The sequence below is a fragment of the Strix uralensis genome, chromosome 21 (genome assembly GCF_047716275.1).
Source record: "Strix uralensis isolate ZFMK-TIS-50842 chromosome 21, bStrUra1, whole genome shotgun sequence".
In the NCBI taxonomy this organism is placed as follows: Eukaryota; Metazoa; Chordata; class Aves; order Strigiformes; family Strigidae; genus Strix; species Strix uralensis.
The window spans coordinates 976,347-990,116 of record NC_133992.1 but is presented as its reverse complement, the minus strand read 5'-3'; the positions used below and the strand labels follow the sequence as shown (position 1 = coordinate 990,116).

Sequence of the window (13,770 nt, the reverse complement as noted above, 5' to 3'; positions counted from 1 at the left end):
TCCTTCCTGCCACAGCAGAGGGAGGTGGATCCTGATGGATCCGGGGAGGTGGGAACATGGTTGTTCATAGGGTGAGCAACCAAAGAGCTGAGTGCAACTGCTCTGAGTTGCCCAACGGTGCAAACTCCTGTCGCTCCTGCTGAGAAAGTTGAGTTGGAAAATATTCCATGCATGACACATGCCTGCCTGAATAGTTTTCGAGGGAAGGACCTTTCCGTCCCACGTCGGTCCCTGGGACCTGATCCCGCTCACGTGAGCTCAGCTACTTCCAGTGCCTGGAGCCTTTTGGGAGGAGGCAGGAGGCAGCTGTGTGGGAAGGGAAGGGGAGAAACAGGTAACTGAGACTTCCTAAAACTGCTTGGGCTGCAGGGGAACTGGAAATCACCACCAGTGTTTTCAAGGGTGCACACTAGACACAGCCATTCACAATTAAAACTGTCAGCTGAGAGTGATGCAGCAAAAAAATAGCTGGGGTGTTGGTTAAGTGCTGCCTTTCTCCAGATTTTAATGGAAGCTCATCTGACTAAGCAGGCATTTTTATATACTAGTCATTTTTCTGACATGTAAACACAAACATTTTCTATCTCCTCCTGTGCTAAGGCAGTTGGTGCTGCTGGACACTGCTGTCCTGGAGGGGAGATCCACCGAAACGTGGCCCCCGCGGACACCTTCCAAGAGCACATCCCTGGGGACCCCGGCATGGGGAACCGCTTTCCCTCTGGGTTTGTCAGACGAAGAACCTCCGTGCATTTATCAGGCTTAAGGTCAGGGAAATGGCGTGCTCCCTCCAGGGAAGGCAGTGGTTGGGTTAAGAGGAGATATCACACGCCGGTGTCCAGGAGGCTCAGTCAAAAGCCACTGAGCCCCATCCTGGGCCGGTGTCCGTCCGCGCTGGCCCGGCAGCAGGAGTGTGGCTGAACCTCCTGCCTCAACAGCAGGGCAGCTGCTGGGCAAGAGGCCACGGGGGCTCATTGGGGCACTTCCTCTCAAATGTGTTTTTTTACAAGAAGCAGACTTCTCGCCTGGACACTGGCCTTTACAGCCTTGTTCGGTGAAACTATATTTTTAGTAAAGAAGGATGCCCCCCAACTCCCAAAGAAAGGAGGCAAACAACAAAACGCTTTCAAATGTTTTTAATCAAAAATGTTTTAATAAGAAATATTTTTTAAAATCAAAATGTTTTTAGCAGAAAGAATGATTTCTCCATTGACAAAGTACCCAACCATAACATCTCCGTTACCAAACCATATGTTGCTGTAGGACTATGCAGCGAGCATCCTGAGGTCCTCTTTGCCATATTTGCTTGGAAATCTCATTCCAGGTACATTTCTTTCAGGGCTTTTCTCATATACATATAAATGTATATATTCTATTACATATGTATATAATATGTGTACATATATGTATATATAATATATTCTGTCAACAAAATGAGTCTAATTGCGTGCCCGCAGCATCATGAGGCAGCAGCGGGAGCTGAGCCCCGTGGCTCTTTCTCTCCCATTGAACTTTTCTCTGTTATTCTTGGGGAAGCTGAGCAGGGGTCAAGCCCAGGCAGGGAAATGAGGTCTGGGGTTATGGAAAACTCGGACCCCAGAGCCACCTCCTATTATATAGATATAAATGGAATGGAAAATTATTTCGAATAAAAGTGCACTGCCCTCTGAGAAATGTTCTCACAGAACCGCCTCTGAGAGTGCCTTAACTCTTTATCAGAGCGCAGGGCTTTGCAGTGGGGGGGACACTGGGGCAGTGGTGACAGAGAACGCGGCGTGCCAGAGCCAGGGACGTGCCAGCGCGGCTGCCGCCGAGAGCAGGGACCGAGTGCTGGGGCCAAGCGGTCCGTGCTGCTTTCCAAGCGTAGCGCAGGAGGGCGATTCCCTGGCGCTTCCCTCTCCCTTTGTGCTGCTGATGAATCTGCACCCGTGAGCCAGCCCCAGGAAAGAAACGGGGCTCAGCTCAGGTGTTCTCCAGCTCCGCAGGGCCACGTGGAGCAGCACAAGGACAGCTGGGTGCACAGAGTGCCACCCCCGTGTCCCCCGTCTGCATCCAAATTAGTCTGAATTTTTAACAACATCTTAATTAGGAGCGCGGTGCTGGGCTCACGCAGCAAGGTACAAACAGGGATGTGCACCAGCCGTCCCCATCTGTTCCCAGTTCAACACCAGTCCATTTGCTTCTCCCTGCGTGTGAGAGTGAAGTGTTCATCCTCACAGACAGAAATCACAGAACTGTCTAGGTTGGAAAAGACCTTGAAGATCATCCAGTCCAACCATCAACCCAACATTAACAGATCCCAACTCCACCAGATCCCTCAGCGCTGGGTCAACCCGACTCTTCAACCCCTCCAGGGATGGGGACTCCCCCCCTGCCCTGGGCAGCCCATTCCAACGCCCAACAACCCCTTCTGCAAAGAAATCCTTCCTAATATCCAGTCTAAACCTTCCCTGGTGCAACTTGAGGCCATTCCCTCTTGTTCTATCACTTATTACTTGGTTAAAGAGACTCCGAGGAACCCCCCTCTCCCAGTGTGCTCCTATGCAGCCGCGTGCAGGCAACTGGAGACAGGGGGACAAGGGGGTGCAGCGTGAGCGGTGGGTATCCAACAGGGCACGAGAAACAGGGGAAGGAACAGAGCAAACGTGACATGGCAGTGCCAGGGTGCTGGCCTTGCCTTCTCCTTTGTCACTTGTCACTGCCATCCCTGTCACCTCCCTGTCTGTTAGCGACAAGGCTTTGCAAGAGACTGAAGTGCCAGGGAGTGGGAAAGCTCATGGAAGGAAGGGGAGAAGGGCAGAGGGAGCTGGGAGAGCGGGGCTGCCCCCCCGGCAAGGCGTGACAGCTCTCCTGGAAGCAGGGCTGAGCCTCCTGCAGACGGGTTTGCAAGCCAAGTGCAGGTCAGAAACAAATTGCTCCAAGGGTTTCATGGCGCTCAGCTCAGTTTTCCTTCCCATCTGCAAGGCCAGACTCAGTCTCTCCTACCTCCCAGCACCTCCTAAAAAGCAGGGTTTTTTTTTTTCCCCATTGAGGTGCTGAAACACAGCAGCCTTGTTCGCTGGTCGTAACTGCAACACCTGCACAGGCAGAAGTCCTGTAATTACAGCCCAGGCTGCAGGACACGAGGGAGGTGGAACAAAAGTCAACAAGCTCGTGCAAACACACATGCAAAATAAAGCAACTGGGCAGATATTTCATTTGCTTTTTAAGGAAACGTTCTTGAAACAGCCACTTAAGGACTTCATCAAAGGCAGGAAGCAAAAATCTAATAGGCCATTTGTCCAAAGCCTTGTGGCAAAATACTGAATCCTAAATTAGTACACAGAAAGAAACTGGCTTGGTTCATTAAAAATCAGTTTGTAAAAGCTCAGAAGATAACACTGTGATACAAAGCCAGGCACTAGAGACTGGTCAAGAGCAAGCCCTGCAAGCCAGTCCCATGTCCGTTTTCCTGTGTATCCAAGTGACCTGCTGGGTAAGGGGAGGAAACACATGATATGGGACTGAGCTTGCAAATACCCCTCAGCAGGTGTGGTTGAAATGTGCAGTGCCAGGTTTTTGGATTGGCAGACATCAAAACCTCCCGCAGAGCCGCTGGAGGACAATACTCTTCAGCCTGTCCTCATCAGGTGGCATCTTACATGTGCCCTGTGCTCTGGAGATCTGCAGGGAGTCTTCTGTCCCCGGGCTTCTGTGCCCTCAGATGACATAATTAAGAAAGCACCCATTAAGGGATGCAAATCATTCACGTTTTGTGGAAGAGAAGCTGCTGGAAAAACAGCCGGTAGTGACTAAAACCCTTCCAGTCTCTCATTTCTCTCACAAGACAAAAAATGAGAGGGCTCCAGAGTTTGGCTAGGACTAGTTTATTACTGTATGTCTTATTTCAGTCCTGAAGAGGAGGACAGATGTCAGGCATGAGCTGGTCTGTAGGTTCGGGAATATCTTTCAGCCTGAATTCGTGAAGAGGGACTTCCCAGGCTTCCTACAGTGCAAAGGCAGAGGGAGCGTTACATCCTGAAGCTGCATGTTTTTGTGCTTATTTGCATTGCTGTCATTGTTATTCATTCCACCAAGTACTTAGGAAGATACATAATAAACTGATTTACTGAAATACTAGTACTAAAGTTAAAAAAGAAAATGGATCTAGTTACACTCAGCACGGAGGCAATTCAAGAGCCTGTAGCAGCCTCTCTCCACTTATCCAACACAACATGCTGAAGGCAGTAAAATGCATAGAGTAACAGAGCAACTTTTAGACAGGTGATCTTCAGTCAAGCAAGGACCTTTAGAAAATAGAGCTGCAGCCTTGGTAAAGCCAGTGGGAAGATGCATGCAAGCTGGGCAAGCAAAATGTAAGGTGGGATTTTGGAAAACAAGAAGGGCTGGTGATTGGTGCTGCTGATGCATGAGCAGAGAGCCTGCAAAAACCAGCCTGCAGCACGTAGGGGAAGAATAGAAAGAGAAGGACATTGCAAGAGAACAAAATGGTTTCTCTGCACCCTCCTACCCCATGGAGGACATGGCAAAAGTACAGTTCGTTCAGACAAGAAGCGCTTAGGAGTCGCTGCTGGGTTTATGTGTTTTACCCACTAAAGCAATGGTGTGAGATAGCGCTTGGACTCCAGTGTGCAGCAGCTTCATCAGGAGATTTGTTCCAACTCTCCTGCCTGCTGGTTTCATGGGTTTGAGTGTCTTTGAGGAGTGTATAAAAACCCATGGGGTGGGCTCCTGTGCTGTCGTGTTGACAAGCTCCATAGCAAGGACAGGCAGAGGCTGCTGCTGCGGGCAGGAGAATGTCTCCCCAGTGGGAGCTGCATGGGCAGGAGCAGAGGGCACATGTCAGGGCTTCAACCAGAGCCGGTAATTTTGCCAGGCTACAGCCCGCAGAAAGCTCCTGGGCCATGGGTGACCTCTGGTCCGTGGTGCCCAGTGCTGCGTCACAGCTGGGAGAACAGCTGGTGCCTGGGAATGGTTTTGCTGAAAGGGGTTAGTCATTGTGGATTTTGGAGGAGGGTGAATTTGGAGCAGATTGGGGACTTTTTCACTTGTGCCCTGAGATAAGGGGGCTGCTCTGCTCTCTCCCACGTGTGGAGATGTGGCAGCTTGGCCTCCCGGCAGGTTGCACCATCAGCTTTTCCTCACTTCAGTGATCTCATGGCCAAGGGATTGTGGTTTTCACCCTCTGAAGGTGCTGTCCTTCAAGGCCCCAGTGTCAGGGTCAGACGTTGTTCTGTGCGGGTGTAGCTGCAATGGGGTGCTGTGCTATCCCAGTCATGGCACTTCAGGTTTTGCCAGGGAGGGCTGATGTGGTATTTAATCCACTCTCTGCTGGGTTCAAGACATGACACAAAAAGGTAGGGATTGAAAATCTCTATTTCACGTGGGAATACTAGACACCGGTCAGGCTTGGCACACTGCAGGCTCCTAGTCCGTGTTGCTTAAGGAAAGAGATGCTATGGTGAGAAAAATTGTTTTTACCATGAGGTTTTAACAGTCTGCTAGTCTGTGTAGCTTTATGCTTTGGAATAAAGCGTTGACATAGCGCTGAGGGATCTGGTGTAGTTGGGAACTGTCAATGTTAGGTTAATGGTTGGACTAGATGATCTTCAAGGTCTTTTCCAACCTAGATGATTCTGTGAAAGTCTGACACCAATGCCTGTGTAACGTGCTTGTGCTGGCTGCTCCAGGGGATGCTCCATCATGGAAGGTGAAGACCATTGGGATGGTGGTGGGGATCCACCTCCCCGTGTAAGGGAGCCCGTGGAGGGACCTGCCTGCCTTGTCTTCAAACACTGATCTCAGGTATTGCAGCAAGAAGCATTGAGTTAAATGCAGGCAGGGCAGGCTGGTGGAGAAGCTGGGTGGTGGGAGGCTGGATCACTGGCTGCCATCCCAGCCTGGTGTGTGGGGCGCTTTGAGCAAGTAACTTCTCCAGACCCGGACTTCCCCAGCGAGTGCTCTTCCCTCTGCATGATGCCTTCGGAGAGCCTCAAACAGGGCAGATGGTGTCTGCAGAACCTCAGCAGGGTTCCTCTGTGGCTGCCAGCGCAGGGCTCAGCCCGCAGGAGCCGTGTCCCTGGGTGCCGGCAGCGTACCAGCCGCACTGCGCTCTCCTCCCGCGTGTTGAGCCGCGCTGCCCGCTGCGGCGGGCGGATGGGTGGGCTCACGAGCGCTGTTGGGAGCGTGTTTTTTCCCAGGCAGATTACGTAGCCTTTTTAGCTTCATCCCCCCCCACTACACCCCCCTTCCTCTGTTATTTTGGTGCCTTTCCCCAAGGGAAACAAAGTTAGCTCGAATGCTGTTCCCACCAGAAAGGCAAAAGCTCCCCCCCCTTTTTCCTTCCTCTTTTGGGTTCAGGGTAATGTGTCCCATGACAAAACAAGCACAGATCCCTGCACAAAGTGCTTTGCCTTTCTCCTTAAAGGGAGAGTCTTTCTCCAGGGCCCCGAGGGCCATCACTCCATCATGCTGAGGTGCCTCTCGGATGGAAGGACAGTCAGGCTGGACTCTTTTTGCCTGTGGTGAAAGCAGCCCATGCCCAGACGTGGGGGGAAACACTGGTGGGTGGAAATAGGCCTCATAGGTGGGTAATACGAAGCAGGGAGCAGCGGTGTGCCCAAGAGAGTAGGGCTGGAGGTCTTGTGATCAAGCTTCAGCCATCCCTGGTGAAGATGTCTCTATGATCGTGGGTTGTTCAGGCCCCTCTGCAGCCTGCAGGGAGACAAGGTCCCTCCTGGGACCCTAAAGTCCAGGGCAGAGCAGGGACTCAAAACATTTCTCTCCACTGCCTGTAGGAATGGTGGATGAGGGGTTACTCACCCTTCTCCACTGCAAAGCAGGATGTGATGGGCTCTTGTGTGGGGAAAGACCACCTCAATCCAAACCACCAGCCTGCTTCCATCAGCAGAAGCATCCAGACAGGTGGCTCCGTTATAAATGTTTAATTGGAAGCAGCTGATATTGGCCTCTGGATGAGCATCCACAGGCTGTCTCACCGCTGCCTGTGCTCCCACGGGCAGTGGGGATGCCAGGCTGTACCTGCTGCAGGAAGGTTTTAAAGATATTTATGAGTATGGGCTTTTCGCACTACTCTGGGAAGGCAGCGTCTGGTTTTTCAATAATTGATCCATAAAATCTCCTTCTTCCCAGAAAGCACTGGTCACCACTTCTCTGTCTACTATGTCAGAGAAAATTTACATTACTTTTGGTGTGCGTGGCCACTGCATCCTCCTGTCCTGCTTGGAGCTGAGCATCTTCTCTCTCTGCAGAGTCACGGTGTGTGTACAGGCACACGGCAGCCAGGCTGGCATCACGCTCGTTCACAGTTTATACATTTTTCCTTGTAAATGCTGTTTTCAGGATTCCCTTCACCCTTGGACTTCTTCTAACAATTTTTAACAAATGGGACTTTAATGCATCCCCCTAAATAGAGAAGCTGTAAATGTTTGTTTCCCATGCAGGCAATAAATGAGTGGCGGGAGCCTGGGAACAGAGGCGTGTTTCCTATTTTTGCAACTCAGTAATTTTGCATGATGAGACCTTGGCAGCTCACTCTTGGAACCTGTGCCTGCAGTGAGGTGCCTGAAAGGTAAAAAAAAAAAAAGGAAAAAAAATTGAAATAGCCCCCAAAGGCTAGTAATTGCTCATGGTGAGAAAGGCAAATGAAAAACATAATTTAGATTTGCAGTTTTTTAAAAACAGAAAATTTTGTCCAAAGACATTGAAATCAAACTGTTAGTTTTTTTCAGATGTTTCCAAGGAATGCAGAACTTGGAAATGGTAGGGAAGCTTATGGTGAGCGTTCACGCCTGGTGGCTGGGGGGCTCTTGGTGGCCTGAGCACAGCGTGGGGGCTGTCCCCCGACACCTTTTGTATTGGGACATCGGGGGCAGGAGTTGCTTTAGCCTCAAGCAGCCATCTGCCTTGGGTGAGACAAATCACCCCGTTCCACTCCACCAGTTGTGAGCGGAGCTGCAGTGCTGAGCCTGCTTTAGGCATCTCCAGCCTGATGAAGATGGGTGAGATGGACCCCCCAGGTCTCTGCTGGGTTTGCAGCCACACGAGAAAGCCACTGGGACAGTGAAACATCCGCTTTCTACCAAGATCATTGAGTCTCATGGCCAAAAGAATCTCCCTGCTGAAAAATCTTACCTACTGCTACACAGCGCAGGAGCCAAGCAGAGATGTGGTCCCAGGCTTGTGCTGGCTGTCAAAGTCTCGGTTTCCTTCCCGTGCTGTGTCCGAGATGAAGTTTCTGCCTTCAGAGGTACCTTCGTGGCTGGTGCACGATGATTAATGACTTCCAGGTCCCAAAGGTGTAGATGTGGGAGTGAGAATCACGGAGCAGAGGGAATACAGCTCTGGCATAGGATCTGCGACAGCCTGGCTCATCCGTCAGGAATGCCGTGATGGAGGGGACGTTCCAAGTGTATTCAGCATGGGAAAATATTTTATCAAAGAAACTTGGAATAAAAAAATAAAATTAAAATCTAAACATGAGCACTTGACACAGTGCCACATGAGGGCTATTTTTAATTTCCTCCCTGATCGTTCCACTTGTTTTCATCATCGTCAGCTCTTTGAATGATGGAATTAGTCACCATATACGAGATGAAGTAAACAGAGAGCTTGTGATTTCCAAGTGAGCATCATCTTAACTCTCCTGAGGGACGTGAGAGCCATGGCATGCCCATGCCCATGGATTTGCCACCAGACATGGGTGACCTGGTGGCACCCAGTGTGCTCGGTTGGGTGTGTTTGGGAGTGTCACCCAAGAGAGGGCTGGGATGCCAGCTGTGCAGCAGCTCTGCTGCGAGGACTCATGCTGTAGGGGTTGGACGCGCTTTCTTTGGGGAAGGTGCTTTCTGTGGAGTCGCCGGCATAAAAGAAAATCCAGGGACTTTTAGAAAGGGGGAAAGCAGGCTCATGCTCCATCCTCACTGCTCAGTAATTTTATTCTGATTACTTTTAGCTATGCACTTAATGAGCTGGAGAAGCCCTTGCTGAGAGCCTGACACATGTAGGGGTTTGATGTCCCTCCTGGGGGCAGGTGTGGAGAGGAGGAAAAGCTGAACGCTGAGTCTCAGCCTTGGCAAGTGCTAAACTGGATCATCCCTGAGCAACGCATCCCAAATTCACGAGCTGTCCTGCTGGAGGGCTGTAGCGTGGCGATGACCCACAAAGGCACCTCGCAACTGCAGGTGTCCCAAAACCCCGTTTGCTCTGCCTGCTTTGAACTGCCAGTCGCATGGTACATTTTCTTTCTGGCTGTTTGGTTTCTTAATGTACTTAACTCAGGGAAATATTAATTTCTTGAATTTCTAGTTGTATGGCTATGTTTGTGCTCATTGATTTCTTGAGTAGTGGTATTTGGTTAATGTCATAGCTGGAAAATACTGGTCGATAAAACTGGAGAAGTCCCCTTTTCACTGATCCCCAGAGGAGGATCCCTGTGGTTATCCCTGTAATAGCACATCTCGGTTATGGAGCACTTTCCATTTTGCAGACTTTAGCTAATCTATTTCCTAATCCTTTGAGCTGAGCTCCTGAAGTTAATGGGAGTTACGTAGGCTAATGGCTGTAGAGCTGGACTTGAATACTATCTGTTCATTAAAGAGTGGCGTTGTATTGCTCGGGAATGTATTGCTAGGCAAATTCTGATCTATTTAAAATTTTTCTTCTTAACCACTGTATCTGTTCCAAATATACCTTAGCAACTCATAAACAATTATTCCATTTAATTGCAATACTAAATTAAACACCTAACTATCCAGCTAGGGCACTGAATCCAATGCTGGCATTGCTTGTGCCTTCAGTTTCATCGTGAATTGGTATCAAGTCCAAAAAAGGATTGGTAAGATCACCTCATGAAATGGCACTAGTCCCCTTCAATGGCTTTATGCTTTGTTTTCTTGTTTTAATGGAAGATCTGCAATGGGTTTTGACTGTTGCTGTGCTCTAAGGAGAAGCCTGAGGTGATGGGGAAATTCAGCTGGGCTGGGACACAGGACATCCATTCCTGGGCAGAGGCAGGGGCACCCCTGCTAGAGCAAAGTGCCTGGCCCCCTCCCTCCCTGCCCCTCCAGGCCTAACAAGCCTACGGGTTACAGAGCTCTGTGAAAAATCATTCAGTTGGCTTTGGCTTATTTAAAAATAAAAACTCATGCGCAAAACGGAGACTATTTGTTTTTACAAAAGTCTGGAGTTTCTCACAGTGGGCTGTTACGTTTGGGGACTGTTGGAGCCAACATCCATTTTTTTCCTAAGGTAAGGAGGCTTTCTTACCAGGATTGTTAGGATAATAATCATGGCAGACATTTCCTAATTAGTCGTTAATCATGGGCTGGCCTTTCTGACACTTTCTGGGAGCTGATGCTCCCACCAAACCCTTTCCCTCTGCTGCAGTCCCCATGCCCGGGCTGTGTCCCTGGAGAGATGCCGGGGTGGTCTGGATGCTGAAGGGGAGTCACAGCAGGAGCCTCTAAACCAGAGGTTGCTGGTGGAGCAGAGGTACCCCATGGGGAGGAGGGCCAGGGCTCCTCGCACCCAGAGAGAGGGGAAGAAGGAGAGGGAGGGTTTGGGAGAGTGTTTTGTGTCTTTGAGATTTTGAAAGCCCGGTGGGTGAGGATGAAATACCTGCGTCGGGACTCTGAGCCTTGCCCAGGCTGAGCATCACCACCACGGTGAGGAGCATCGTCAGCCACCTCACTGGATGCACCAGTCCAGTTGTTACCGAAGCTCCCGCGGGGGCTGGACTTGGTGATCCCTGATTTACCAGGTTTTCTCATTCACAGCGCTGTGCTCTGCTTACACATGCAGCATGTCCCAGCTGGGGCAGAACAGCCTCATGCTGCTCATGAGGGCGTTTGCCACACCGGCAGAGGTGACGGGGGATGACCAGCATCACTGCAGTGTGCTTTCAACGGAGTGGGGCGAGAGGGAGGGCACAGCAGCCGCCCCAGCCCCGCTTCCCACCAGCCTCCCGGCGAAGAGCCGCAGCGGGAGCCATTTCTCGCTGCCTTTCTTCCCCCCCAGGCCTTTGTGAGCGCACGAGGCCGCGGCAGCACACAGGGTACCCGCACAGGCCCCGTTCCCACACTCATAATCCCTGGGTCACGGGAGACACAAAGGAGGTGCCGCACTGCTGGGAGCTGGGGTGGGGGCAGGAAGAGGCGGCCGGGCAGAGCCAGCTCTGCTGCTGCTGCTGCCTCATTTCTTTCTCACTGAGGACAACCTTCAGGTTTTTTTCCTTCTAATCCCTCCCTTTAATCACCTTCTCCTCGTCTTGCCCGGGTCAGGACGCTTTCTTGTCATCTCCCTCCTTCCCCAGCATCTCCATCCCAGTTGCTGTTGGTAAAGGCCAGATCCAAGCTGAGGTGTCTCCATCACCCGCACGCTGCAGCTTCCAGACAGGGGCCAGAAAAGGGACTGCAGGAAGGCTGGAGGTGCTGCCGTAACACCAGGCTCTGCTTTTGCTCGGCTGTACATGAGGTGTTAAGAGGAGTCTCTTGGAGGTGGATCAAGGCATGGCTAAGCCAAATCCCTGGTTGGGAGCTGAAACTGCAGAGCCCCTTTACCGGGTGGCCAAAGGAGATGTGGGGCTGAAATCCCCTGTTTCTGTGGGCCCCACAGCAATATTTCACTTTTGGGTTTGCTCCTGGGGCTGGGGGCCCGGCTGAGCCCTCGCCCCTGCCCAGGCGGTGTGGTCCCTGCTGTGCTGGGGCTGTTGCAGGGCTCTGAAGCAGCCTCGAAGCTGGGAGACAGAGGCAGGCACCTGCCCCCGGGCACGGGCATCGCTGCCACCGGGCTCAGCAGCAGCATCACAGGGGTGTAACATCCAGGCCTCAACTTTGAGGGGATTTGGGCAAAGCTTCCACATGAGGCTATTCAAAATGAGGGGCCAAAATTGGCGTTTTTAAAGCACTTTTGGTCCCGTGGGGCTTTAGCAAAGAGCATGGCTTTCATCCCTGGGCAGGAGTGTTGTGGCCTCATGGCTGCAGGGTCAGCAGCAAATATCCCTGAGCAGATGATGCACTGGTGCCCCAGCTCAGATTATCCTGCTTTCTGGGCAGGCTTTGAGCAAGGGTTGAGCTCCATGGTCACAACACCTGAGCTCAGGTGCCTGCAGCCAGCATGGAAGTGTCCATGTGAGATGCACTCAGGTGCCTGAACTCTCCTTTCTGTCTGTTGTTCATACAGAGCCTGGTGCAGCGGTGGCCCCAGCCTCAGCCTGGGCTCCTGGAGAGGCACATCATGAATGTGACGAGTAACAGTGAAGTGGGTTAATTGCAGTTCGGGGACCATCAAGAGTTAGAGCTGCAGTTCTGGGACTATAAGGGCTTTATTCGGAGTCTGAGTAGAGACTCCAGGTCTGACTTTTGGTCCTGGTTTGTGAGAGTCTTGGCTCTAACATTAAAACACCAGCATGTTCTCTTTTAAACTAACACAATTGATTTCCAGCCCATACTGCAGCTATTAGATGAAGTGCTCAGCAGCTGCGAAAGTGAAGGAAGTCAACAGTTGTGTTTTTATTGGAAATCCAGCAGTAGCATCCACATTTCCAGGCTTGTGCAGGGAGCTGGAGGGGTGGAAGGGTGGGTGAAGACTCATACACTTCCCGTCTGTGGCAATGCCTGAGATTTTGGAGCTGTCCCTTTTTGTAGCTCATTTTTGGAAATGCACCTGCAGCTCATGAGCTGTTAGTCCTTTTTGTCTGGGATTTCAGTATTTCTAGTCCTAATACTTTGGTATGTAGTATGGTCTTTACCTACCAAAGAGTTGGCTGCTCCAAAATCTCATGTTTCGGGACAAGGCTGGGGACTGACCTGAGCAGACAGCTCCTGCCAGCAGGCTGCGGCATCTGCCGTGCTTCTGGAGGGCCCTGGGGACATGCCCATACTTTTATCCTGGTGATAAACTAAATCTCTTGTCTCAGTTCAGGTGCTCAGGAGCTCAGTGGTGCTTCCAGAAGGGCTGCACTGAGGCTGAGGCACAGAGCAGCAGCACGGAGCCCTCTCTGCTGACCCAAATCATATAGTATCAGGGACCAGTGAAAAAAAAAAAATGAGACTGTGGCAGGAGAAGCAGCTTGGGATGGGAGACAAGGTCTTCCTGTTTCCCACAACACCCTGGGTTTCTTATCTGCAATACTGCAAATAAAAACCACGGAGCCAGCGAGGCTGATTCCCACAGTACAGCAAAGACTCATCAGCATCTGTTTTCCCCGCAGCTCCCATGTCTGTAGGAGGATGCCCAGACTCTAGGACAGGCTTCCCCATAAGGTGACTGAGGATACTGAAAGAGGGCAGATTGAGATTAGATATAAGGAAGAAATTCTTTGTGGTGAGGCCCTGGCACAGGTAGCCCAGAGAAGCTGTGGCTGCCCCCTCCCTGGAAGGGTTCAAGGCCAGGTTGGATGGGGCTTTGGGCAACCTGGGCTAGTGGAAGGTGGCCCTGCCTGGGGCAGGGGGTTGGAACTGGATGATCTTTAAGGTCCCTTCCAACCCAAACCATCCTGTGATTCCATGATTCTATGTCTGCTCTACAGGGGTTTGCTCTCCCCACTTGCCAGGCAGGGCTCTGCAGTATCCCCTCCACATCCCATGGGATGGTTCCAGCCAGCGATGTGCACCATCAGTCCCTGCAGCATCTTACAGAGGACAGTCCCCAGCTCTGAGGGACCCTGACTGCAGATTCCTGCTGCTTACATCCCCACAGGCTTCTTAGCTGCTTCCAGGGAGGCAGATGCAGCCATAGCTGTGCCATGTGCTC

The 13,770-nt window shown here is 51.4% G+C and overlaps 1 protein-coding gene across 9 annotated transcripts in view; it reads left to right on the top strand.

The window, feature by feature from the left end:
* Positions 1 to 13,770, top strand: part of EXD3 (exonuclease 3'-5' domain containing 3) — a 301,498-nt gene that overhangs the window by 229,822 nt on the left and 57,906 nt on the right. Inside the window, exon 21 of one of the 9 annotated variants that reach the window (XM_074891175.1) lies at positions 8,972 to 9,431. The exons of the other annotated variants lie outside the window; for them this stretch is intronic. Within the exon in view, the coding sequence (XP_074747276.1) occupies positions 8,972 to 8,983 (12 nt within the window). The 3' untranslated portion in view covers positions 8,984 to 9,431. Of the gene's footprint in view, positions 1 to 8,971; positions 9,432 to 13,770 lie in introns of those variants that run through there. 9 annotated transcript variants of the gene reach the window in all.